This window comes from Protopterus annectens, chromosome 7.part1 (genome assembly GCF_019279795.1).
Source record: "Protopterus annectens isolate FY-2018-M chromosome 7.part1, PAN1.0, whole genome shotgun sequence".
In the NCBI taxonomy this organism is placed as follows: Eukaryota; Metazoa; Chordata; order Ceratodontiformes; family Protopteridae; genus Protopterus; species Protopterus annectens.
In genome coordinates this window covers 256820517-256846731 of record NC_056740.1, presented here as the reverse complement: position 1 = coordinate 256846731, position 26215 = coordinate 256820517, and the positions used below count along the sequence as shown (strand labels likewise).

Below are 26215 nucleotides of genomic sequence, written 5' to 3'. Positions count from 1 at the left end.
TCCCCCAGAAAATATTGTGAGCTGTTATAGATGGAATTTCCAGAACATGCACCAGTTTCTCCAGTTCTGTTAACTTTGAAGGATGTGTGTGTTGCTGCCTGCAATTTTCCTGACAGTCTGTCAACTGCCCCTAAACAGGCAGATAGAATGTACAAAGTTCCTCAGTCTTTTAAGTGTGTATACACACTTCCCAAACCTGGTCTAGCAGCTGTAGCTTTACTTAATCCTGCTGCTGCTGCTAAACATACTCTTTCTGATAAGGATGGGAGGATTAAGTGTAGAAAAAAGTGTATGCTGCTTCTACTTTTATTTTCAGAATTTTGAATTGTCAGGCTCGTATGTTAAGGTTTGTCCTGACTAATTGAGAAAGTATAAGGTATGTTTTGTTTGCTGTTTATTTTTATGAGGGTAAAATCAGCTTTTAATACATTTTTTCTCTTGTTCAAGTTACAAGTCATATACATGTGTGTATAACTCTGATACTTCAAGGACTGTGACCATTGGTATTGTTTTGAGGAGGTTTGCATGGCTGCATTCTCAGAACTTTCCATGATGATAAAATGAAATTTGAAATTCTTCTTTGGATAGAGATTTTGTTTTTGGTTCCTCTGCTGCAGAGATCAAAAATGTGATGAAAGGGATAAGCTAATACAGGGAATCTCTTGAGAGTTTTCATCCCTCCTTTTCTGAATTTTCCAAGGGATTCTCTAATTCATCATCCAGTTTTGGTTAAGAAACAAAATAAACTGTCTCAGCAAAATGTAGGTAAACAGGCAAGGGGGTTCCAAGAAGAATTTTGGAATCTCCCAAAACCAAGGACACTCAAGTAAGTCAAAATGACTATTTAAGAGAGTCTTATGCCTGTCCTTCATCACGTACTGTCCCAGCGAGTGATAGAGCCATTCGCCCCTCCCCCTTCTCAGGTGGGAAAGGGGAGTCAATCAAGGATGTTTTTAGTGCCGAAGAAAGAAAATGCTTGGAGACCAATTCTGAATCTTTCTTTCCTAAACCTATTTGTTGTAGTCCCCAAATTCAAAGTGTCACTTCATAACCTGTTACCTCTTGTTCCCTCTTGTTCCTCGTTCAAGTTTCCTGGTAACACTAGATTTACAACTTGCTTGTCACATTCCTGTTCATCCAGACTTCAGATGTTTAAGGTTTTGTGTGTCTGGATCTTATTCTAAGTTCCCTGCCTCCACTCCACACAGTGTGTTCACAAAGTGTCCAGCTCTAGTTATAGTTCATTGCAGGCTAGAGGGTATCCATATTTTCCATATTTAGATGACTTGCTTATCTTTGCAGAGTTTTTTCAAAGTGTGAGATTCAAAGAGAAAATTTGACTCTTTCTTGATGACTACTCACTCACAGGCTTGTACTTCTGGGATGTCAACTGGACACCACAGTTCAAAGAGCTTTTCTTCCACACGAAAAAATAAAGAACTATAGCTAGATCTGTTTCTAGGGATGTTCTTCGTGTTTCACTGTTGCAGTCATTACATTTGGGTAATCTGCTGGCAGGTTGTCCTAAGTCGGCCTGAACTCCAAAGTCTTGGGTCCTGCGTCGGTTGCTGTCTCCTCTTCCATGACGTCAGGTCGTCAGGGGTATAAAACAAGCAGCCGATGCCATTTTCTTTAGTCTTTCTTGCCACGCGGTGCCCGAAGCAGAAGCAGTTTGCAAGTGCCGGTCGGCCGACTCCTGAAATTTTCGAGTTCAAGTTTCAGAACCGAAGTCTTCATTAAAGCTAAGTACCCCGTTGGGGAAACTTTTTTCTTGCTCCATTCCGATGTCAGAAAAGGGTTAATAATTGTATTACTTGTGGGAAGCAAATACCTCATAAGGATTTCCATTTATATTGTATTCCTTGACTAGGCCCTGATCATAATGTGCCTGGCTGTCGGTTTTGTGCTAGATTCAACCAACGCACTATTAAGCGTCAGTATATTTTTGCCTCAAAATATTTTGGAAACAGATTTAACTACCCAGAAATGTCAGATAGCAATCCGACTACCAGAGTACACAAAAAACGCAAAGAAAAGGACAGAGACAGACCGTTGAGGTCCAAAACCGACAGCGAAGCTTCTCCTAAGCCAGTCGCCGGTACTTGGTGAGGTGTTTTCGCAGCCCCTGATACCCGCTACTTTAGAGTCGCAGGCCTCTACCGAGACCCATGCGGAGACACCGCGAGATACTCAAAGTATTGTACCCATGGATGTCTCTCCCTCGGATGGGTCCAGAGCTGCTGAGCAGGCACCGGCTTCTGAGGGTGTATTCAGGCCTCAACATTTTTACATAAACAGACGACAGCTGCAAAACCAAAGACAAAAGCAACTTCTAAGGCTAAAAAACCGACGCATGAGCCACGTGCACAGGCCGCTATGCCTAAATACAGATGATCAAAATGGCTGAAGACCTAATTACCTTGATCAGGGGATCCCAACCCCCTCCTGATAAGAGGCCTAGGCAAGACACTGACTATGAATCTTCAGATCAGGTTTCTATTTCTTCTGATTCCTCTTCTGATCAGGAATTATCTATTCCTCCATATGAGGATTCTGATGCAGAAGAATCTATCCCATCTGCATCACCTCCTGAGGATTATTCATTTGGAGAAACCTTGCATACTTTGAGGGAGCATTTTCACTAGGAGAGTCAAGATTTCTCAGAATCAAAAAAGAGACTCAGGGATTTCCTTCTCCCTCAGCATAGGCCTTTAGCCATACCCTCTGTTTTAGACATTGTGGATGATGTGTTTTCAGAGTCAAGCTTGACTCCTTACCTCCGGCTCCCAGCAAGCCTGACAGATATTACAGGGTCCCTGACTCTCACAACTTTTTATTTAGAAACCCTGCTGCTGACCCTGAAACTATTTCACGGGGTCCTAAGGGAGTTAAGGCCTCAACAGCAAAAAATCCTACCCCCTCTGACAGAGATTCAAGGGCACTGGATAGATGGGGAAAGAAAGTTTATACATCTGCAACCTTGGCAGTTAGGGCCTTAAACTGCCAGTTTCATATGCTCGAGTATCAACTACATGTTATGGGATTGCTGAAACAGAAAATGATGTTGATTTTAGAATGTGCAGAAAATAAAGAATTGCAGGAATTATTGCATGCAGCTGAACAAGTTGGAAAGCATACTTTGCAACGTGATTTTGATTCTTTAGAGGCCTCCTGCAGGGCCGCAGTCACTGGATCTGTGATCAGGAGGCATGCCTGACTAAAAGAGCAGAATTTGCCTGATCATGTTAAAGCTAAATTACTGGATGCACCTTTACAGCATGATACTCTGTTTGGTATTAAGGCAGAAGAGGTTTTAAAGAAAATGGACAAAGCTAAGTCTATGCAAACTGTAAAAGACTTCTTACAAGTGCAGCCACCAAGATTCAGTAGACACTGGCCTACAAAAAATTGGTTCCTTCCTGTGTCCAACAGAGTTCAAAGGGGCAAATCCAGATGCCCTAAAGGTTCTAGATGCCAGGCACAAGATTCTTACAGGTCAAAGCGATGGGGTGCTTCTACCTCCAAATCTGGAGGAGATGAAGCGCAACCTTACAGAAAACAGTCCCAATGACTTCCCTCTGCCATCACCAGGCACTTACCTTTTGGCAGCACCCTTAGGGGGAAAATTAGCACTTTTTGCTCAAAATTGGCAGTTAATAACCCAGGACAAGTGGGTGCTAAACATAGTATCACAGGGATACAGATTCCATTTCCATACTCTGCCAATGGCAAACGGTTGGCCGGATCTGCCAAAAAATCAATGGGCAGAGGCACAGAAACAGGGTTATGTCCCTCATGGATATGGGGGCTATTCAGCCAGTACCAAAACAGGAAAGAGAACAAGGTTTTTACTGAAGACTGTCCTTGGTACCCAGAAAGGACAAGGCCTGGAGGCCAATACTGGATTTATCAATTTTGTACACATTCCTGGACATTCAGAATGCTAACTTTGCAGCAGCTTCTACCCATGCTGGGCAAGAATGCTTGGCTGGTGACATTAGACCTAAAAGAGTCTTACCTGCATATCCCAATAAGGGAATCGTGCAGAAGATACCTCCATTTCAAGGCTGGCTTAATGCATTACCAATTCTCTGCACTGCCCTTTGGCTTATCTACTGCGCCCAGGGTCTTTACAAAGTGCCTGGCACCAGTAATTGCTTTTTGCAGGCAAAGAAGTATACAAATATATCCTTACTTGGACGACTGTCTCATTCAAGCAGATAGCAAGGACATTCTTCTTCAGCACCTGGTGTCTGTGGAAGGGCTTCTAACATGCCTAGGGTACACAATAAACGAAAAGAAGTCACAATTTCTACCCTCGCAAAAGATAACATTCCTGGGTGCAAGCTTGAATACAACTGCCCAGATGGCTTTCCTCACGCCAGACAAACAAAGGCAACTGACTACTTACTTCAAACTGATGGCAACAAAAACCCAGTTATCTGCAAGACAAATTCTTCAGGCTTTGGGGTTCATGGCATCCTGCTTCCTACTGATTCCATATGCAAGACTGCATATGAGGAAACTTCAATGGTACCTAAAAACTTTATGGAGTCAACATTGTCACAGTCTGAAAACAATGATTCCTCTCATTCCCTGCCTACAACAGGAGTTTATATGGTGGGCAAAGGCATGTCACCAAAACATGGGACGGGCCTTCACTCTACCCCCTGCCAGCCAAACCTTCACAACAGACTCATCAGATTATGCATGGGGGCCCACCTGGCGGAAAGATGCATTCAAGGCATATGGACCCCAGAACAAATGCATCTGCATATCAACCAAAAAGAGACGATAGCTGTTCAAAATGCCTTGACAGCCTTCAAGGACTTACTTCATCCAGGACAACTACTGACAAAGACGGACAACACCACGGTTGTGTGGTATATAAACAAGCAGGGGGGCACGCACTCATACCCCCTTTGCAGACTAGCCATGGCACTGTGGGACACAGCTTTGACTTACCAAGTACATCTTCAAGCTCAATTCCTGCTAGGAAAACAAAATACTCTGGCAGACGATTTAAGCAGAAACCTTATGGACCCTCATGAGTGGAAACTAGATCCACAAGTCTTGAACATGATAACATGGAAATGGGGGAGCCCAGACATAGATCTATTTGCCTCCCCTCAAAATTACCAATTGAAAAGATTCTGCACAAGGACTTATCACAGACAAGCATGGAAAGTGGACGCCCTATCCTTCAGTTGGAAAAACCTATCAGTTTATGCCTTTCCTCCTCTTCCCAAGGTCCTACTAAAAGTCAGACAAGAGAAACCAAAGATGATACTAATTGCACCGGACTGGCCCCGCCAATACTGGTACCCAATCCTAAGGAACTTGTCTCAATACCTAGCTTGCACCTTACCTCAAAGACCTCAATTTACTGTCCCAGCAAAACAATCTGATCCTGCACAATCAGCTCCAAACACTGAACCTGGCGGCATGGCTGATCTTGTAATTATGCAAACAACACCTCTCAGTACAGCTGTGATGGATGTCATTTTGGAAGCTAGAAGGCCTAGTACTAGAAAATCTTTTGCTGATAAATGGAAGAGATTTTGTGCTTGGAATCAAGCACAAGGAACTGATACAGCAAAACCAAATATTCCTCAGATTTTACAATACATGACTGAGATGCTTGACAAAGACCTGTCTTTCTCATCAATAAAAATCCATGCCTCTGCCATTTTGGCTCATTACAATACAGATCCACCAATCTTTTCTCATCCTTTACCAAAGCAGTATCTTAGAGGAGCCAAAAATGTAAGGCCTCCCAGAAGATCACCAATACCTGCATGGGACCTCAGTTATGTGTTGGAAAAGCTCACCCTGCCTCCATTTGAACCAGCTGCTACTGCAGATTTAAAGTTCTTATCATGGAAAACAGTTCTGCTCCTAGCAATTACTTCAGCAAGAAGAGTCTCAGAGCTACAGGCCCTCATGGCTGTGGAGCCTTTCATCATATTTTACCCAGACAGGGTGTCTCTGAGGACCAGTCCTTCATTTATGCCTAAGGTGGTTTCCAGTGTATCTCTTAACCAAACTATTAATCTGCCAACCTTTTATCCAAACCCACAGAACAAAGGAGAGAGAATTCTGCATTCCTTGGACGTACACATACGACTAAGATTCCACTTGAACAGGACTAAAGCTCTAAGAAAAACTGAGCAATTACTAGTGACATATGCTGCAGGATCAGAAGGAAAGGCTATTTCAAAGCAGACTATTTCAAAGTGGATAAACCACTGTATTCGTTTCTGCTATTTACATCATGGCATACCTGTGCCCAAGGGCGTTAGGTCTCATTCCACCAGAGCTGCAGCTACTTCAGCAGCCTTTCTCAGAGGAGTACCAACCAAAGACATTCTAGAGGCTGCTACTTGGAGTTCTGTTCACACCTTTACAAAACATTATCTTTTGCCTCTCTACTCTAAGTCCAAGGCAGGCTTTGCCACTCCAGTTCTGCAGGGTCTTATAGCCGCCCCTAATGCTGTTTAGCTCCAGCCTCCCATCCATAGGTTTGGGATTCTACCCAAATGTAATGACTGTAACAGTGAAACACGAAGAACATAGTACAGTTGTGTACACTTACCATAAATGTAGATATTTGAGTGTATTCACTGTTGCAGTCCAGGTTACCCACCCGCCATCCCCCTTTCATTCTGGAGTTTATCTTTCTTTCACTATCTTCTATAACCTATGTGGTGTATTTGCTTGTAGATGAAGGTAGAATTTGTATTGTTGCATGTATATATAGTTTTTATATATTTTTTTGCTACCTTTTTGGGGGCACCTGACATTTGGGGCAAGTAAAACTAAAGAAAATGGCATTGGCTGCTTGTTTTATACCCCTGACGACCTGACGTCATGGAAGTGGAGACAGCAACCGATGCAGGACCCAAGACTTACGAATTCAGGCCGACTGAGGGCAACCTGCCAGCAGATTACCCAAATGTAATGACTGCAACAGTGAATGCACTCGAACATCTACATTTATGGTAATTGTACACAACTGTACTTTTTCCATTCAGACTTTGGTCACTGAGAGGGAATACCTCAGGATTTTGAGTCTCATGGCTTTTATGATTATCATGATACCCATGGCAAGACTCCACATAAAATGATACAGTGGTATCTGGAGTCTGTCTGGTCCCAGCACCAATGCCCCTTTCCTTTTCATATCCCAGTGCTTGAGTTTGTCAGAAGAGAAATCACTTGGTGGAGACAACTGATTTCCATAAATCCTGGTATTTCCTTCTCCCGCCCTGTTCCATTTCCTTCTCACGCCCTGTTCCAAAGTAGTAAGTCACCACAGATGGCTCGGACTTTGCATGGGAAGCAGTTTCAGGAGAAATAAAAGTGCAAGGTGTGTGGGATGCCAAGGAAAGACTTATGTGTGTGTGTATATATATATATATATATATATATATATATATATATATATATATATATATATATATATATATACACAAATGTAAAAGAGATGCTTGCCCTGATCAAGGCACTCCACACTCTGAATCATCTTTAGTCCCCAGGACCCCTTCAGGTTGTTACAGACATTACCACAGTCTTGTGGTGTATCAGCGGCCAAGGAAGAACCATTTCAGCTTGGGATATAGCTTCACAGCACATTCTCGCTTTACAGACATCCTAATTCCATTATTGAAAAATGGTGTGGTAGGCTAGCTGAGGAGGACAAGGGCAGACACTCACAAATTGGAACTAGATCAGAGGGTCTTCGAGAATTGATTTATCTGTGGGGACTTCCTCAGGTAGACCTCTTTGCATCCTTTCTGAACAGTCAGTTGGCGTAATTCTACTTCAGGACTCCATCAAGAAAGCCTGGAAGACAGGTGCCTTTTCTTTTTCTTGGACAGGAATGTTCTTGTATGCTTTTCCACCTTTTCCATTAATATTCAGAGTACTTCTGAAGCTTCAGAAGAAATCCCCAAGATCATTGTGGTGACTCCTTTGTGGCCCAGGCAGCCATGGTACACACTCCTTTTAGAAATAGCCTGGGGCATTTACAAGCTTTCTCACAGATTGGCTCTAATTACACAAGAACAGGGCTGTTGTATTCACCCCAGCACCAGTTAACTTCATATTATTGCCTAGATGTTAAGAGTCTTAATTCCTTTTATATACCTGTTTACCATGATGTGCAACAGGTACTACTTGAGGCAAAAAAGTCTGCTACTAGAAAATCATATATTAGAAAATGTAAAAGGTTTTGTAGTTGGTGCCACTAACACAACCAGCACCCATTCAGGGCTAGTTGTTACCTGTTTTTAAATTTGTGTGAGTTACTATTCTGTGGCCTTTCTTACTCCTCTATTAAGGTTCATTTTTTGGCCATTTTAGCATGTCTGCTCATGGATCCTCCTCTCCACTGTATTCTCATGTCAAAATGTTTTCGAAAGGGATTTTGCATATGAGGCCTCCAAGAATACCAGTGGCCCCTTCTTATGATCTTAATTTTGCGTTGAGAAGTTAACACTTGCTCCATTTGAATCAGCTAACCTGGCTGACTTGAGGTTCTTAACATGGAAAACGGTTTTACTGATTGCTCTGACCTCTACAAGAAGAGTTTGAGTTCATTTTACGCAGAGTAAGGTTTCTTTGAGAACTAATCCTTTATGTCAAAAGCGGTATTTGAGTTTACTTTAAGCCATTCTGTCCATCTCCCTGTTTTCTTTCTTGAACCCAAAAATGAGAGAGAAATGACACTATACTTTGGATGTCCAGAGACAATGGTACTATCCTGACAAAGCTAAATTTTTCAGATCTTCATATGAATTGTTCATTTTTTGAGAAGGTAAGAAAGGACAACTTATATCAAAACAGAGCATTTCCAAACCGTTGTCGAAGGCTAGTACTTTTTGTTATATTCACCACAACAAAACTATTCCAGGCAGGGTCAAGACCCATTTTGTTATGGCCTTGGCTTCATCTATGGCTTTTTGGAAAAGGTTGTATTCTAGAAGCTGCAACTTGGTCCTGTGTACATACTTTAACAAACCACTTTAATCTTGATTCCCTCAGTCCAGGTTAGGGTTTGTTAGGACCATTCTCCTGGGTCTCTTGGATTTTTCTTCACCTTCCAAATGTAGTAAGCTAGGGTAATCTATCCATGTAGCTAAGGCTACTGCAGCAGTAATCAATATGATGAATGTAGTACAGTTGTAAATAAACTTAACTTACCATAACAGTAAATGTTTGAATGATCACTGCTACAATAGCTGCTCACACCCTCCATCACTCTTGTTTTTTGGTGTGGTATTTATGCGAGGGTGTGAATATTTATTTTTTGTTCTTCCTAGCATTGCCATTGCAGGACGCAGCCTCCCTCTCTGTTGGCAGGAAAGTTAAGGGCTTGGCTACCAAGTTTCTCTTTAGTCATCTGAGCTCAAGCTGCCTGACAGCTTTGGTGTGTGGAAGATGCCCTGAAGCCTTGGAAGCAGGCCAGCTGTTATATCCTTGGCAGGCTGTAACCTGTATAGCTAAGGCTACTGCAGCAGTAATCATTTGAACATCTACTGTTATGAAAAGTTTACTTACACAGCTGTACTTTTTCTTTAAATGAGTGATCATGCCATGGTAGACAACTATTTTATTACACTGTTATATCTTTGTTATTACACTGTGTGACATTATACACTTTATTAGGAATCTTTCTGTTTCACTTTTATTACCTTTTTTGAATATAAATGCATTATTGCCTGGCTAATTGTCTGTGCTTCAGTCTGTCGCTTTATGTTGAAATCTGCTGCAGACAACAGAAATTGATTATCCACTAAAAGCTGTTTACTCCCTTATTAAATCACCAAAATGCAGGACCACATGACTCAGTATCAGAAAGTACTTGGCAGCCAGGAAATGCAAACACAAGATCTGATGTTGCATCTTTTATCTGTTCCTCAATAGATGGGTCTTCGCATCCGACCTTGGCCATTCTAGGCTTTGGAATCCACAGCTCTGGCTTCTCCCTTTACTTATAATCCCTCTTGTCCCCTAAAGTCAAAGACGTGCTATCTAGGAGTGAGCAAGACAGGAAAACATTTCTTCCATAAGGTTGTAGATTTCTACACTCCAGAGCTCCTTTTCTAGGAACCAGAAGGGAGGAACGAAACTGTGGTTCTGGAAATTGCAAGGGTTTTCTCTGAGCACTTCGAGAGAGAGATCCCCCCCCCCCCTCCCGTGCAGGCGGTACTCTAATGGTGGATGTCACCCCCACAGTCAGTACACAAACCCAAGGCTTTGCCTGAACAAGCAAATAAGAGCACTAGTGAAATCCTCCAAGGCAAACTTTGAGTCCAAACTGGCCACATCTACTAAAGACCGTCAGAAGGTTTTCTTCGCATATGTCCACAATCTCAAGGGAAGCACCCAGATCTCAGAAATGGTGGTCAAGGACACCACATACCCAAATGCCGTAGATGTAGCCAACCTGTTGGCGGATAGTTTCAGCAAAATTTTCACCCTTCTGTCCCCCCCACCATCAGCAAATCAGGACATCCCCAGCACCCCCCCTCCCCTTATCTCTAGGGAACAGGTCATCATTGCCCTCTCAAAGGCAAAAAATACAGCCTTCAATTGACCCAATAACATCCCAGGCTGTGTCCTACGTGAACTCAGGCAGGCACTTGCAGCACCGTTAGTCACCCTATTCAACCAAAGCCTGAGTACTGGCATCATCCCACTGTCATCCCTTTGCACTCAAATCCAGCCATTTTACATTAAGAAGGGTTCCCTTGCACCTTTGTGGTAGGAGAGTGTGGATGTAGCCTTTTCTGAGCTGGGAATTGCTGGAGGAAGGATCACTGTGTGATTTCCTATTGGCAGTCTAGTTTAAAACTGTTAATTCCACCTGTATTTAATCCTCACATTTTCACTGGTTTTGGCTCAATTAACTGGAGCTGCTCTACATTTGGTGGCCTTTGCCAGAAGTCTAGAGTGTTTCTGCTTTAATCCAAGCCCTCCAAAGCTAAGAACAAGAAATTGTTTATTTTGAGCTTTACTGCACTTTTTCAACTGCATTTAACTATTTTACTTCATCAATTGGTGCCTTTTTGACTGTTTTTTTTGTCTGTGCCTGCTTCATTATCTGCACTTGTTTTTACTGTAATATTGTTTAGCTAGCATAGACGACATCCAGACTTGTTGAATCTAGCCTGCTTTTTCTACACTTGAACTCCAATCCAACCATTTTATATTAAGAAGGGGTCTCCTGCATCCTTGTGGCAGAAGAGTGCAGATGTATCCCTGTCTGAGCTAGGAAATGCTGGAGGAATGATCATTCTGTGATTTCCTGTTAGCAAACTAGTTTAAAACTGTTTAATTTTGCCTCTATATAAGCCTCGTGTTTGCATGTAGCTGCACTCCTCACAATGGGGGCTAGCAGTGCCCTGTGTAGTAGCCAACTCCTAGAAACTATTTTTTCCGTAGAGGCTTGTCAGTTGAACCCTCCCAAGTTTCCCTGCTGTACTGTGGTCAACTCAGCTGCACTGCAGGTAACTCAGCTGAGCATCATCATCACACTCCTTCACCCTTAATCCTCAACAGAATAAGCCCCTTGTTTAGTTAGTCGACTTAGTCCTAGAGCAAAAGCCAATACAACTTTCCCACTCCTCAGCTAGTACTTATGGATGTTCATCGTGCATACAGCTGCAGTCATCATAATGGTTTCCTTCCCCCCGGCGGGTCCTCGGTCCCGGCAATTCCGTTCACTCCAAAAGTCTCCGGTTGTCATAGCTTCTTCCCTGGCGTCAAGCGACAGGGTAAAAAGGAACCGGCCGGCGCCATTTCAGCCGATCTTTTTTCTTCGAGACAAGTCTGCCGCGCCGAAGTGCGTGCCGAGAAGCACTAGGCCCGGAATGAAAATGAGAAACAGTGCCTGAGATTATGAAAGAAAAACCGGGCCTTTCTTTAAAAGCTAAGTAAATTCCATTGGGGAAACTTCTTTCTGCCTCAGACCATTAGCAAGTAAATATGCTATTATACTACTTCTTGTGGGATACCTTTACCGCTCGATGTCTCGGGATGTCTCTGTTTGTGCCTTTGTTTGTGCTACATTCAACAATGTCTCTCGGTTCGTCGCAGCATTATTTTGGGAAGAACAAACGCATCTATTAAGCCGCCGGCTCTCCGTTGTCTCTAAAATTATTTTGGGAAAGCGACAATACAGGACCGTCGCCCCACCCTCACCTCGCCCAAAGCGCTAAAAGCCGCGGGTCTACGTCTAAGCCACACACGAGGTCCGGCCCTCAACACCCGCGACACGCCAAAAGCCGACTACCTCTGCCCTCCTTCTGTCTCTAAGGCCCACCCCTCGAGCCACACAGACTACACACCACTTTGATGGTTGAAATCCTGTGCCCGAACAGAACCTCTCCTCGTCCACAGACCTACCTCTTTCTCCATTCTTCACCTTGGCTTTGAATCTCAAGGCCATCACAGGTCCACCTTGCACTGGGCGGTGTACTTTCAGACTAAGAGACTTCTTTCTCCATCAAGGCTTTCTACAAATGCTAACTTAAAAGAGCTTACTCTATAAGAGGTTCAGGGACACCTTTCGAGGAAAGTTCCCCATCCCTAAGAAAATTCCTCCTCTGATCAGGGCTCCATTATTTCCTCTGATCAGGGATCGAACACTTCTTCCATTCTGAAAAGAGAAGGATCTGGAGGAGTCCCCCCTCCCTCCATCAGGAGACCATTATTTACATTTGGGGATGACGATCAGAACATTCTTTTTGGGGGATGAAGACTCTTGGATGAAAGAGCAAGAAGAGTCCATCCCCTTCAGATTTCAGGACCTTACTACAGGCCTCTGGCTACTTTTGCATACCTTAAGGGAAGATGATGCTTACTCGCTTAGAGCTTGTCACTCCACCAAGAACCTCCTCCAGAGTGGGAATTTCTTTTGCCACACCAGCACAGGCCTGACTCTATACCTCCTGTCTTGACATCCATGATGATGAACAAACTCTGGAGGCAAGCTCTTCCAAGGGCTATCATCCTCCAGCTCCAGTTAGCCAAGACCTCTATTGCTAAAAAAATGACTCACACCCTCAAAAAGGTATAGGGAAAGGCTAGGAAAAAGGTATATACCTCTGCTACCTTATCATAGAGGGGGCTCAATGTCAGTTTCATATGCTGAAATCGAGAGACTCCCATTGTTAGAAAGGTGGGGAAAAAGGTATATACCCTCTGCTACCAGGACTTGAAGGAGTTGCAGGATTTGATGCATAGTGCAGAACAAGTTGCCAGGCCATGTATGTGGTTTGGTAAGTAAATCATCACAACCTGAGTTATGCCTGGCTGAAGGAACAATAGGTGCCTTTGCATAGTGCAAGGCAAGTGCCTAAGCATACCTTAAAATGATGTTATGGTGCTCTAATGCTGAGGAAATGGGAGTTGCTGTTGGCAGGAAGGCTCACCAAAAAAAAAAGGTGAAAAAAGGAACAAAAAATTGCTGTGAAAGAATTTCTGCTAAATTATTAGACGCCTTTTCAAGAAGGATGTGCTATTGGTGCTACTGCTGAGAGACAGATAATGAAAAATGAGGGAAAGAGGTAAATCAGGGCAAGGACAAAAGAGGGTTCTCGTGGCAAGCAGACACCACGCTTTTCAAAGAAAATGGCCTTCAGAAAATCCCCCTGGTCCCTTCAATGCCACGGACTTTGAAAGCAAACCCTTTGATCAAATGTCTCGAGGGGCAGAGCTTTATCCCCAAGGGATCGCTTTAGAAAAAGACAAAAATTTCCATAACAAATGAAGAGGTGAATGGAGTATAACTCTCTACAAATCCTCAGAAAAGCAGATCCAAATGACTCAAAATGATGCACCTGCCAAATCTAAATGGCAAGCAAACCTAGGAGGAAATCACAAGGTTAAATCAAAAATTCGGGTATCATTGAACAGGAAGACAAATGATCGAACAAGATTATAAATTTCTGGCTACAAGGTTCTGGTTTTCACTGCTTCCAAAAAATGAGAGTACGCCACCCTCCTAGCCACACCACATTTAAGGCATAGTCTACTTTCTAAAAACAATCTAGCCGCATGGAAAGATCCTAGCATCGCCAATGCCCTACTCTCCAAGGAGGGGGGCAGGATGTCATTTTGGAGGGGCCATCATCAACTAGAAAAAAGCTTTCCAAAAACAATGAGTTTTGTGTCTGGAATATATAAAAAAAGGGCCAGGATCTTGGAAACTGAATTTTACTCAAATACTAATATTTATTGAACTGCTAAGCAAGTACCACCTTTCTCCTCCATCAAAATCCATCATGCCCCCATGTTTAGAATACAACACATACAACACTGATCCACCTTACCTCTCTTATTCTCACCCTCCTCAGGGGAGGAGGGAAGCTAAGACCTCAAGACACAAAACAAACCAAACCAACTTACTAATGGGATTCTGGGATGATTCTTCCTCACTCCCCTCCCTTTGAGCCCTTCACAGCAGCCTCATCAGATCATTTGTCCTGGAAAACAGCTTTCCTTTTCTGATCAGCTCAGACCTCAGAGCGAAGGAGTTTCTCATGACGTGTCCAGCCTTTATCATCTTCCATCATCTTCAAGACAGACATCAAGATCTTCCTCTTGCCTAGAGTTTATCTTTCCAGGATAGCTTTAAATCAGTGACAATCTCAAAATGGATAGCCCTGCATATCTTTTTTTATATTCTTTCATGGCAAAACTGTACCACAGGGCATTACTCATTGTTGGCTGGTTCCTTTATACCCCTGTCGCTTTTGCGTCAGGGGAAGAAGACAACAACCGGCCGGACCCCCTAGAATTTGGCTCGGACCGAGGAGGACCCGCCTGACGGCAGGAGAACCCAACTATTATGAACATCTACATTTATAGTCAAACATCTACATTCTGCATACACAGTACAAAACTTTCAACCTGCTACATTGAACAGCCAGTTTCTCAACATTTCACCAGCTAACCTGATTGACATATGGGCATCCTAGGGCAATGTAGTAATTGCTTCATGTATACTAACAACCACTTGCTCCTAAAGCAAACAAATGCAGTATGTGAGAGATGTAACTATACCATGAAGCTGGGATCAATCCTGTCATGTAACAATAAACAAGACATCATACATGTTGTCAGCACACACACCTCTCCTCTCACACAAGGTAAGGTCAAGTCACACAGACCCGTCTGTGCAGCGGTACTCCCTAAGAGCCTACCAAAGGACCAGAGACCTCCCAAATGCAAACAGATCACACATAGTGGAACACGAATAGGCCCTACATCACATAGCAACACACATACATGTGTCGCAACAAATAAGCTCCTAAAGCAAAACACCTCAAAACCTAATGTCCTGATCATAGGCGACTCCATAGTGAGACACATTGATGTCCCCCTCACCAGGCTCGACAAGGAGAAAGTCACAGTTAGCTGCCTTTCAGGTGCCAGGATCCATCATGTCACAAATGCAGTCAAGCCACTTAGTAACAATTACAGTTATGACTTTGTCATAGTACATGATGGAGTGAATGACTTGAGATGTAGCTCTCTGGACTATATGAAGAGTGACATTACTGAACTCTCAGGTTGTGTCTCAGGCAGGTATGTATCTAGCACTAAGTAGCATTTTACCTTCACCCAAGATGATGCCACAGTACAGAAAAAAAATTATTGACTTCAACAATTGGCTTAGTTTCTGGTGTCAGTCCAAGGTGATTCAGTATCTGTCAGCCTGGGAAGACATGGTTGACAGACCACGCTTCTTTGCCAGAGATGGTTTTCACCCGTCTCCTCTTGGCTTCCGGATACTGGCAAAGATGCTTACCTCCCCCATAGAGTGTTTTTAGGCAGTGTCAAAACAAAAAAAATTCTGGACATAAAGAAATCCACTCGCGTCAAGCTCAAGGCTGTGCTGCTTAATGCCAGGAGCCACAGCAGAAAACTGCACTCCTCAGCGTGGAAGATGCTGATGTTTGTATAGTCGCTGAGACTTGATTCAAGGCCGCAGAGAGCACCCCTGCTATGCAAGGCTATAACACCTTCCATACGCTCAGACCCCAAAATGAGCATGAAAGAACCAAAGGTGGAGGTGTATTCATCTTCATTAAGTCCAAATACACCTCGACACTGGTTAAACAGTATGATTCTTTAGAGCTACTCCAGGTGCCTTTAAATATAGGAAAAACACCCTACCAAATAGCTACAGTTCCCCCACCATGAAACAAGAGAAACAACTGACTACCTGATCTTGCCAGAGTCCCTTCCTATACAGCCAAACACTTTGGTTGTGGGAGATTTCAACTGACCTTCCATAGCTTGGACAACATACACGAGCAGAAATGCAATCACACTGAGGTTCCTGAACTTAAATTCAAATGCTCTGGAACAACTAGTCTGCACTCCTACAACAGGTTCGAATGTCCTGGATATGGTACTTGCCAACATGGGGGGGGGGGGGTGGACAACCCCACAGGAGCAAGCAAACTGAAAATTTTCTCCAAAGCAATACTAAGTGAGGGTACAAAAAGTTTAAAATCTCCTGCTAACACAACCAGCAGTGACTCCTATGCAGAGGAGTACACAGGTCTACAGTGTAGACATTTAAACAACTGTATAGACTCTGCTGTACCTGTCAAGATCAAACCCAGGTCCTCCCAAAGAAAACAGGCCACCCTGGTGGACTGCAAGTATAAATAGGTTATATAACTAAAGGAAGAAACTGTTATCCAAGAACAAGCGGGAACTTAATCACCAGAGGAAGAATAGCCTCCACAGCTTAAACAAACAAATCAGATGTCTTCTAAAGCCAATTATGATGCTAAATTAGCATCTCTAGCTAAAGACAATCATAAGGCTTTCTTTATCTATGTCTCAAATCTTAAACGGAATGCCCAGTTATGTGCTGAACTGATTGTGGATGGTACTACTCACACTGAACCCATAGAAATTGACAACCTGCTGGTGGACAGATTTGGCACAAATTTCTCTCCCCTGTCCCCCATCAGACACAACCCAAAGCATCCCTGTCACCAGTCCACTACCTAGCATCTTCAAAGAGCAGCTCATATATGCCCTCTCCAAGGCCAAAAACGCAACCTCCATGAGACCAGATAACATCCCAGGCTGCTTACTAAACAATCTAAAGCAAGACCTAATGGAACTGAGTGGCACTCTCTTCAACCATAGCCTGAGCACTGGCTTTATTCTAGCAGAGTGGAGAACAGCAACAGTAATCCCCTTACACAAAGGGGGTTCAACAACCAACCATGAGAACTATAGACCTCTAAGTCTAGCCAGTCTTATCTGTACGGTTATGGAAAGAATCATCATGGACCTTAGCAAGAAGGACATAGGGAACCTCCAAACTCTTGACCCAACCTACTTTGGCTTTAAGTTCAGGTCTTGCTTATTAAACCTGGTGAATTTCTTCAAGAAAGTCATCAAAGCCCTGGATGAGGGCAGAGCAGTACATACCACCTATCTTTACTTAACCAAGGCCTTCAGCACAATCCCCCACTTAGGTATCATTGAGAAATTCTCCCAGCTGGGGATTAACCTATACATCACTAGATGGGTAGCCAACTGGCTCACCAACAGAACACATACTGTCAAAGTTGGGGATTCCACCTTTACCAGTAGACCAGTTACCAGTGGTGTACAACAGGGATCTGTGCTGAGCCCTCTACTATTCAGAACCTACTTTTCGGACATCCAGGCAAAAGTAGATGGCCTGTGGCTTACCAGGTTCACAGATGACTGCAAACTAGGTGCAATCATTGAGTCCCCCAAAGATGTTAACATATTATAAAAGGGGCTAACACAGCCTAATGATTGGTGCTAGGGTCACGGTCTAAAACTAAATGAAAAAGTGTCATTATCCTGTTTTCCAAAGAAGTGGCCCCTGCAAATTACTTTATAGATAGCACCCCATAAGCTCAAACGCAGTGGTGTGCGACTTGGGAACACATGTTGACAGCAATTTAAACTTCGATCAGCATGTCTCTGCAGTAGTAAGGAAAGCCCTCTACATTGCTTATCTCATAAATAAGGGCATCACATCTAAGAGTAAGATGTAATAACTCTTCTATACTCGACCTTCATCATACCACTAATTGAGTACAGTGCTCCCTTTTGCATGTACCTTACCAGACACCTGCAGCAACTGGAGAGACCACAAGAGGTATCTAACCAAGAAAATTGAAGGCCTCTAAAAACGTGACCTACATGGAAAGGCTGAAAGCCCTGTCTCTGTATCCTACAGGCTGCTGAGAGATGACCTGTGCCTGGCCTACAGAGCAATCTCTGACCCTACCCTAATGGAAGTGCTGCATGTCTGCAAATCAAATGGGACAAGAGTTACTTGCTCCAGGGATCTCAACCTAGTCTGTGATATTTGGTGTCTTCCCATTCTATTACCTTTCCTCTCTGGTTATCTGCTCCCAATACCTTGGTTCCTTTGCCAGTTTTCTTCAGTAAATTCCAACTCCCTCTTGCCTGTCTGTAACCCTAACTGCAGTCATCCCTATCGGCAGAATTTCCTTTCTCCATTCATGTGCTGGCTTAGTTCTTAGAATATTTTCTGCTACTTTATGAATATAAAATTCTGTTAATTACTGTTATTCGCCTTAAAGGGCTGCATCCAAAATCCCAGTTTCTCCAAACATTTTTATTAAATTTTCACATATGATATAGGCAATCTTAGATTTATATAAATGAAAAACAAACAAAATGATACCACTTTAGTTGCAAACATTATACATCAAAGACACCACTGAAAAACCTGTAGTTGCAAATATTGTACATTACTTATCTATCCAGTCATTGTCAGTTAAGCATTATATGGCTCATTCAAATCCTGCTTCAAACCTCGTTCCTTCCCTGCATGTATAGTTCCCATAATTCACATTTTTTCCTATGTAGTTTGCTCCTTCTATTTTCTAAAGATCCCAATTCCAGTCAGTCATTGTCAGTTAAGCATTATATGGCTCATTCAAATCCTGCTTCAAACCTCGTTCCTTCCCTGCATGTATAGTTCCATAAAATTCCCATAATTCATTTTTCCTATGTAGTTTGCTCCTTCTATTTTCTAAAGATCCCAATTCCAGTCAGTCATTGTCAGTTAAGCATTATATGGCTCATTCAAATCCTGCTTCAAACCTCGTTCCTTCCCTGCATGTATAGTTCCCATAATTCACATTTTTTCCTATGTAGTTTGCTCCTTCTATTTTCTAAAGATCCCAATTCCAGTTGTTTAATCTCTGTTACAATATTCACTAATACTAGTGAAGTTGGTCTAGACTTTGATTTCCATTTTCTAGTAGACGCTTTTTGGCAGTCATCATAATTAGACTCAGCAAGGCATTACTATATGTCTAGGCAAGTCCGATTCTGTACTATAGCTCAAAAAAAAAAAAAAAAACATCTCCCCAGGCAATACAATCCTCTTACCCAGCATTTCCAACAGAACGGAGCGCAGGGCATTCCTAAAGTCTGCCAGCTGACTTCATTCCCAAACTATACGTTCCCAGCAACGTCTTTTTGCCTGTCAAACCTCCAACATTTGCTATCCACCCGAGGAAAAATTCTTTGGAGTCTACTTGGGTTATAAAAATACCTATGTAAACATGTCCAGGCAAATATCCTAAAATATTCTAGACTTTGTTGCATATTTGGGAGATATACATATATCCCCCCATTGTCTCTTTATGAATTGCTTATCTAATCTCACTCCAATCCTTTCTAAGCTCCTCTGATTGATTCTTATAATTATCATGCAATATTTTATATGCTTTACTAATTATTCCTTTTTAAATGGCAGCTTCTGTTCTAGATTCTGTTAAAAACTCTACCAGTGCTGGTCTTTCATTCAGAAATCCCTATTTCTTTCTCTTTTCCTATACTTTGATATCAATCCTTGACAGGGAAGGCAATCTCTGACCTGCAGTCCAAATAAATTCTTGGAATCTTCCCACTCCTACTACCTTTCCCTTTCTAGTTATTGGCACCCAACAACTTGTTCCATTTGCCCTTCCAGCCCCTTCTTGCCTAATATCTGTATCCCTAACCACAGTCATCCCTATCAGCAAAATCTCTTTTCTCCATCTTTGTGCTGGTTCAGTTCTTAGAATACTCCCTGCTATTTTATAAATATAATACTCTGTATGATTTTTGTCATTCTCCTTAAGAGTTTGCATCCAAAATCCCAATCTCTCCTTATTTCTTGAGCTTCCTCCCTGTATCAGCATTCCTTTCCACTCTGAATAAGAAGTTATGTACTCACCATAACGTTCCATCTGAGTAGGTAAACTTCATTTGTCAGCAACCTATGGGATTTGGATCCTACCTGGCAGTTTTCAACAGCTTTAGATCCGAGCTCCAAGCTCCTCCCCTACCCATAATCCCCTGCCAACCCTGATTGACCTCAGATCAAGTTTGCCCAAAGCAGATACTGCCTGAAGACTAATACTTTCAGATAAGTGGGTAACACCCATGGACCTGAGTATGAAACATTCATAAGTGAGGGGGCAGGAGGGGGAAGGACAGTTGCTGACAAATGAAGTTTACCAACTCCAATGGAACGCTATGGTGAGCACTTAACTTCTTAATCTAAAGTAGTTAACTTCATTTGTGCAGCAACCTATGGGACAGAGTCCCCAGCTACCTGGACCTTGGGCGGCCTTCATGGAAGGATGTTTCGGAGCACTGCAGAGCCAAAGGATGCTCTCCCTCTGGAGATAATGTCCAATATATAGTGATTGATAAAGGTATGAGATGAGGCCCAAGTGGCTGCTGAACAAATATCATCCAAAGAGACTGTAGCTCTAAAAGCTCCAGAAGTAGACATAGACCGAGTAGAGTAGGCATGGACTCCCTGAGGTGCGGGCCTGCCAGAACTTTCATATGCTAAAAGGATACACTGCGAGATCCATCTAGACAGCGTGACTTTAGACACAGATTAACCAAGTTAAATTTGGCAAAGGAGACGAACAACTGGTCAGATTGCCTATGACCAGATGTCCTGTGGATGTAGAAGCGAAGTTGTCTGTGCACATCCAGTGAGTGTAATTTATATTCCCCTTTGTTTTGGTAATTAGGGAAGAAGACTGGTAGGTTGATGGACTGGTTAATATTCGATTCAGAGGCAGTCTTGGGAAGAAAGGAGGGATTGGTCCTGAGGTAAACTCTATCCTTGTGAAAAGTCAAAATGGAGGTTTTACACAGAGGGCCTGTAGTTCAGAGACCCTTCGAGCCGAGGTGATAGCAACAAGAAAGGCCGTTTTCCATGACAAGAATTTAAGATCTACTGAAGCTGCAGGTTCAAACGGGGGAGCTGTTAAGGCCTGAAGCACCAGCTTTAAATCTCAAGGAGGGACTACATCCTTCACTGGAGGTCTGAGCAGAAAGGTGCCCTTCAAAAAGGTCTTACACAATTTTGTGGTGATCAAAGGGCCCACGTGATAATGAGAGATAGCTGCTAGTTGAACCTTGACTGTGGAGGAGCTAGCCCCCTGATGAAACAACCCTGACAGGAAGTCTAATACTGCTGGCAAAGGAGCTGTGAAAGGATTCAAATTTCGACGTTCTGCCCAAATGGAGAAACGTTTCCATTTGCTACTATAGACCTTTCTAGTAGAAGGCTTGTGCGCTGCTACTAGAATAGTTTTAACTGGTGAAGAGATACCAGGAGTCCTAGCTACAAGTGAAACTGGAGCAGCCAAGCTGTGAGCTTGAGATTGTCCATATTCGAGAGTGGAAGATCTAGGGTGTGGGATATTAGATCCGGACGGGGATCCAGAATCCAAGGGGGATTCACCAGATGAGACCATGAGACCAAAGGTAAGGAAACCAGGGTTGACTAGGCCAGAATGGGACAATGAGGATTATCCTGCTCCCCAACCGGCTGGCTTTCTGCAAAAACTTCAGCATCAGAGGAAGAGGAGGGTAAACATGAAGTAGACCGGGAGGCCAAGCATGCACCAGAGTGTCTCTCGGAGGTTCCCTGGAGGGGGAAATGAGAACGAAGTAGTTGTAACATTTTGTGTTCAAGGGAGAAGCAAAGAGATCGCAACAGGGTTGACCCTATTCGGCGAAAATCTGATTTGCTATCTCAGGATTCAGAAACCACTCATGTGGTAACAGGATGGTGCGACTTAGTCTGTCCGCTAGGATGTTGGACCGCCTCGGAATGTGCGTTGCTATAAGAAAGTGGTTGGTGGAGATCGCCCTTTCCCACACCCGCATGGCCTCTCGACAGAGTGGGTAGGACCTGGTTCCCCCCTGTTTGTTGATGTACCAGACTACAAACATGTTGTCTGACTGAATCGCAATAGTTCCTACAGGAAGAAGGTGCTGAAGTGCTTGCAACGCTAACAGCACTGCCCTCATCTCTAGATACTGATATGCAGAGAGGTCTCTGTGGGGTCCCACATGCCTTGGACTGTCCTGCCCGAACAATGCCCCCCCACCCGAGGCGGGAGGCATCCGTGGTCACCGTGGCTAGGGGAGGGGCCATGGAAAAGGGGCATCCTTCCTGGAGATTCGGAGATTGGAGCCTAAACCCAGATCCTCTGTCCCTTCTGGCCAACTACACCCAGGAGTGACACAGCTGTGGAGATCCCTAGTGCACCCAGATTTAAATACCTTGAAATTGATTGCATGGATGAGCTCAGCCTTGTTCCTCCTGGGGATCAGTTCTTCTCAGGGGTGAAACATCCATCCAAGAAGCTAGAAATGCCAGCACCAGGAAGTCTTACCAGACTATATGGAATAGGTTTTCAGTTGGGTACATCTTCAAACAGAGCCAAAATTACTTCTGCTGTTCTCATCCTTAGATGTTTATCAGATTTTTTTTAATGAATAAGTAGCTTACACCTCTGTTAATGTTCTATTGACAGCCATTGCAGCTTGTCTCCCTGTGGATTCCACTGTTTCCTTCTGCTCTTCAGTGTTTCAGTTCCTGTAAAGGGGTCTTTCATCTTAGCACCCCCAGAAGACATGTCCTTCCTTCTCCTACTTGAGATATAAACATCATAATCAGAAAACTTAATGTGCTTTTTTTTTCAAATTGGTAAGCTCAACAGTGTGTAAATCCCTTTCATCAAAAGCCGTTTTTCTAATGGCCCTTACATCTGCTAAAAGATTCTTTGAGCTGCTAACATTAAGGTGCAAGAAAACATGTAGTCCTCCTCACCAGAAAAAGGTAACTATCTCTTCCTTTATGACAAAAGTGGTCTCACAGCTGTCCGAATCCAACTATCCACTACCTCTTTTCCATACAAAACCAAAAAGCAAAGGAGAAAAAGTCTTAAAATAATGGATGATCACAGGAAATGAGGTAACAATGTTCACAGACAGCTGATAGAACCATAAAGTTTAAACAAACTGATACATTGTCACCTTTTAACAGTAAAAGATATGGTAAAAGCACATTTCACCAAGACAGCTGCATCTTCGAAATGTGTCATCTTAATATCTGTGAGCCAGAGACCTGGACTACCATTCATATTTTAGCAAAGAATTACAAATTGGCCAAGAAATCTAAAAGCAAGATGTGTTTAGTCACTAAATGTGTCTAAGGTATGCTGTAACCGTCATCCTTTTTCCCAGGTTCAGGCTGCTCCATGGGTAGCCAGATGGTCTATTACTCCTTCCCAAGTACAAGGAATCCTACTGTAGGAATAATTTGTGTAATGAACATGGTATAGTGTGAACATAATCACTGTAATAATAGATGTATCAGAAGATCACTGCTGCTGTGTGGACTCCATCCCATTTTTACCCACTGCTTCTACAGTTCACATACAGAAGAGTGGTTGCTGGTGTTGGGGCCTAATCTGTTATATAGCTACCCCAAGATGGGTATTTTTTTCATCTCCTTGTAGAGCCTGCTTTCCTAGTTATCAGGGATGGTTTGGCAGATAACACATTAGAAAAGCCCAGCTTCAGTATGCCCTGAATATCCTCCCAGGACTCTTAACCACACTTGTCAGCGATTACTTGCTCACCAGAAAGAAAAGAAAAAAAAAAGAGTGGACTTCTGTATTTTCTACATTTGAGTAGCAATACTGGGGGGGGGGGGGGGGGGGGGTCACCATCTTCACTCTAAAAATGTCCAGTAGCAAATATGTTTGGCCATAAGGAAATTTATCAGCTTTTGGCTAATTCCGATATACTAGCAATTTTACTACAGCAAGTGGCCCTGTTATTAGAGCGTTTACTGTTGTGAGTACAGTCACACAGCTGTTTGATGCCTTATGGAATGTTAGAGTAATTATTTTGTGACTGGTTAAATGACTACTGTGCATTTTGTACTGATCAACATGCATGCATTTTGTCTCAGTGACAGTAAATATGGTCTTTGGGCAAGTTCACAAGCTATCACACAGGTGGAACTATTGTCTTACTTTTCTGAAGTTATAAAGTGTCTTGGATACCGCAAAATAAAAAGAAATAGGTACACATATGTATTACTTAAACTGCAGGTCTTGTGGGTATTGTAGAGTAACCATGCTTCAGTAATCTGTGCCATTTGTCCTTTGTAGGATTTGTCATGCAATAACTAGAAGCCATCCTCAGAGGAATGATGTTTACAGGTTGTTATTGGACAAGACGCTTCCAAATATCCAAGAAATTCAGGCTGCCTTTGTCAAGTTGAAACAACTGTGTGTTAACGGTGAGTTTTTCAGAGATGTAGAGTTTACTTTTGGTTACCATGTATAGTTTACTGCTTGCTCTCTACCATCAGTATTTCTAGGAAATGCAAATTTCTCACATATCAGTATTGTTGTCAAATTTATATCACCAAGAGAAAGTGATTGAGAACAGACTTCCTGCTCCTTTTACTTTGTGTAACGCAGTAGTCGGTAACCTTGTTTTTCCCCGAAGGTGTATGACTATGCATTTTTGGCATTTAACTTTGGGCCCTCTTCGCTTGGTATGAGTATCTCTCCTCAATTTGGGATTCAGTTATTGATTCATGGTTATTTGACATTGAGACAGATTTGTCAAACTAATCACTAATGTCTGTAATATAGCAGATATCCTGCAGTCACTTATCCCAACCATTAATATAACCTCCGTGCTCAGGGTGTCCACCATGTGCAGTAAGAAATCATTCCACACATCCCCTGTCCTTACAGTGTGTATGTGTTTCCTCAAGTCTAAATTGAAACTGAATCCTTCTCTATCTCTGTTATTGTCTCTACACCCACTGTCATTCTTTCTTTACAAACAAAACACCCCAAGCTGTTTATGGACTCTAAGATTATAACTCCCAATCTTCTTTATCTGTAGACATAAAATCCTAGTACTTTTGTTCTTTCAGCTACACTTTCCTGCCCATTCCTTCCATTAGTGTGATATCTTTCTTTTTCAACTTGCAAGTAGTCTATTGTCTCTTATCCTGTGTAACCCAGATAACTCTCCACAGAACTCCAAGTGTACTTAACAGTATCCCTCTGCTCCTTAAATTGTATCCCTTTTGAACACATCTGAGCATCCTTTTCACTCTGATAGCATTTTCACACTAATTCATAATGACCATTTTGATCTACTTTGGCCTTCTTGTGTTCTGTACAGCAGGATCACTCCACTGGTGAAATATCTCTGATCCCTTTGTGACTATTCCACTAATTTCCCTGGGTCATTCTTTGAATCACTTGCACAGATAAATCACTTGCACAGATGCTGACTTTGTTTCATTAATTCTTTAGTAATGTCCATCACAAAGATGTGAATAGCACAAGGAGTAAAACTGACTGACTATGATATTCTGCTATGTTCCGCTTAACCCCAGAAGCTCATGTATGTAGGCTGGTCCCAGTTGAAAGGGCTTTGGAGAAACTGTCATCATCCACAGACAACTGAATGCCATCTAGACCTCCTCCTTTACTTTACTCTTCATTGCTTTATCTATAGCTTTATTGTCATCCATAACTGCAAAACATTTTCATTGGGAGGAGTGAGAAATATGTAGAAACAAAGTCGGTGTTGCAGGTAGACTGGTGAAGGTTCGGGTCCCCCCTGTCCTGTTTCTGTACTCCTGATGTATGTCATAAAATAGACAACAATAAGATATTTTCTGCAATATATATTTGGCAACAAAATACATATTTTTGTATATCATTCTAACTTAAAACTTATACACACCTGAATTAAAAATATTTTTTCTGAGTAGTGGCATCATAGATGCATATCGATCAAAAGGAGAAAGTGACACACT

The 26215-nt window shown here is 42.7% G+C and overlaps 1 protein-coding gene across 2 annotated transcripts in view; it reads left to right on the top strand.

The window, feature by feature from the left end:
* The window catches only part of MTMR10 (myotubularin related protein 10), a 1193387-nt gene that overhangs the window by 717272 nt on the left and 449900 nt on the right, over positions 1 to 26215 (top strand). For both annotated transcript variants that reach the window (XM_044078705.1, XM_044078706.1), the window contains exon 10: positions 24537 to 24667. In XM_044078705.1, coding sequence (XP_043934640.1) covers positions 24537 to 24667 — 131 coding nt within the window. The remainder of the gene's footprint in view (positions 1 to 24536; positions 24668 to 26215) is intronic.